General features: G+C 42.8%; 1 protein-coding gene across 3 annotated transcripts in view; it reads left to right on the forward strand.

The window, feature by feature from the left end:
• The window catches only part of myh14 (myosin, heavy chain 14, non-muscle), a 32,869-nt gene that overhangs the window by 15,848 nt on the left and 14,985 nt on the right, over positions 1-2,036 (forward strand). For all 3 annotated transcript variants that reach the window (XM_025061506.1, XM_025061507.1, XM_017037788.2), the window contains 4 exons: positions 582-787; positions 898-1,019; positions 1,577-1,646; positions 1,729-1,889. In XM_025061506.1, the coding sequence (XP_024917274.1) occupies positions 582-787; positions 898-1,019; positions 1,577-1,646; positions 1,729-1,889 (559 nt within the window). The remainder of the gene's footprint in view (positions 1-581; positions 788-897; positions 1,020-1,576; positions 1,647-1,728; positions 1,890-2,036) is intronic.

A 2,036-nucleotide genomic window follows, 5' to 3' on the forward strand; every position in this document is an offset into this window, starting at 1 on the left:
TAGTTTAGTAGCAGCATGATTTTTACTAACAGTCACATGAGGCAGCGTTGACTTTTGTCTAATATAGAAATGTTTGTGAAGAAGGTCTGATTCTGGCTCAGCTGTAGAGATGGAGTCACATGAAAGCACACAAATACGTACACATTCTAAATAGCGTCCTAGTCGTATAGTTGTGCCGTCAGAGAGAGGAAATAAAAAAAACTAATTTAAAATTCATATAAAAAAATTAATATATTTTAAATCAATAAATAAACTGATTTATACATTTTGGAAGCAGCAGAGAGTCCTGGGTCCAAATCCCAGAGGATCTACATATACCTAATAGCGCCTCCAGTGGCAGCCTGTGTGTATTGCAAAGACTCAATTCTCCCCATTGTGGGACAATTATTATTATTTTAATCTTCAGTTTGTACCTCATCCCCTTTGACCTTTCACCTTTCACCCATGAAAACACTACATCTCTCAGGAGCCGACGTCGGCCAGTGTGAAGTGTTTATTCTACCATCACAGTCTTTCCGAGATATTTACGACCCTTCGTTTGCTGTTATTGAGACGCTGAACTTTGTGGTTTTGTGGTGCAGTGGACAGAATCGTGGGTCTGGACCAGGTGTCCTCAGGAGACAGCAGTGCGCCGGTCGCATTCGGAGCAGCAGGTCTGAAGACAAAGAAGGGAATGTTTCGAACAGTGAGTCAACTCTACAAGGAGTCTCTGACCAAACTGATGGCCACACTGAAGAACACCAACCCCAACTTCCTGCGCTGCATCATCCCCAACCACGAGAAGAGGGTGAGACCGAGGAGCAGGAAGTGACATCAGACGTAGAGAAAAACTTTTTTTTTTTTTTTTAATGTTTCTGTTTGTGTTTTTCTCTTCTCTCTTTTTTGTTTCTCACTCAGTCCGGGAAACTGTCTCCTCACTTAGTCCTGGATCAACTGAAATGTAACGGAGTCCTGGAAGGGATCCGTATCTGCAGACAAGGCTTTCCTAACCGCATCCCATTTCAGGAGTTTAGACAGAGGTGTGTGTGTGTGTGTGTGTGTGTGTGTGTGTGGTCTATGTATATGGTATTTGTGGTGAAATAACAATTTGTTGTTGAGAGCTTTTGTACTTGTCAGGACATTCTGCAGGTCTCCACTGAGTGAGGATATTTAGAGGTTCAAGATATAGTTTGGAGTTAGCAGTAGAGTTAGTTTAGAGTTTCTAAAAAACACATATTTTACATACATATAATGTATAATGTGTCCTTCACCGTGTGACTGTAGCTCTGTATCTGGATCTGTCTTGTCTCTCAGCCGTGACATCAACATTTAGACCTTTGTCGTCTGCCTTGACAACAGGGTTTCTAAAGTTTCACAAATATAAATATAATTTTTAACTTTATATTTTAATGTCTAAAATCATTCATAAGATGACCAGCCTTATTTTTATACTCCTTAAACTCTGAAGAACAACAGCTCAATGTAAAACTGTTGTAAAAGAGCAACGTTGTTGGTCAGTTGATGGAGTCAACACTGTCACCTCTGAGGCAGGTGGGAAACACGGTGGCTTCCTATAACTCTTCCTGGTCTCTTCCAGGTACGAGATCCTGACTCCTAACGCCATTCCTCGCACTTTCATGGACGGGAAACAGGCTTCAGAACTCATGGTTAGTCGCTTTTCAGTGTTTGTAAACAGAAGGAACCGTGACATTTCACTGGTCGACCACTGAACACCGTCTCCCCGTTCAGATCAGGGCTCTGGAGCTGGACCAGAACCTGTACAGGGTGGGTCAGAGCAAAGTCTTCTTCAGGACTGGGGTCCTGGCTCACCTGGAGGAGGAGAGAGACCTGAAGATCACCGACACCATCATTCGTTTCCAGAGCGCCGCCCGAGGCTACCTCGCCCGCAAGTAAGGCTGACACCAAACAGAAAAGATTTGGAGACGTTTTAAATGTAACATTTTTAATCAGATTAATCGCGTGTTTATCGCTGTGTTGATTCATCATGACTAATCATTAGTGATTAGAGTGGCAGGGGTGGGTTTTTGGGTTATGAG

This window comes from Cynoglossus semilaevis, chromosome 13, assembly GCF_000523025.1.
Source record: "Cynoglossus semilaevis isolate Cse_v1.0 chromosome 13, Cse_v1.0, whole genome shotgun sequence".
Taxonomy (NCBI): domain Eukaryota; kingdom Metazoa; phylum Chordata; class Actinopteri; order Pleuronectiformes; family Cynoglossidae; genus Cynoglossus; species Cynoglossus semilaevis.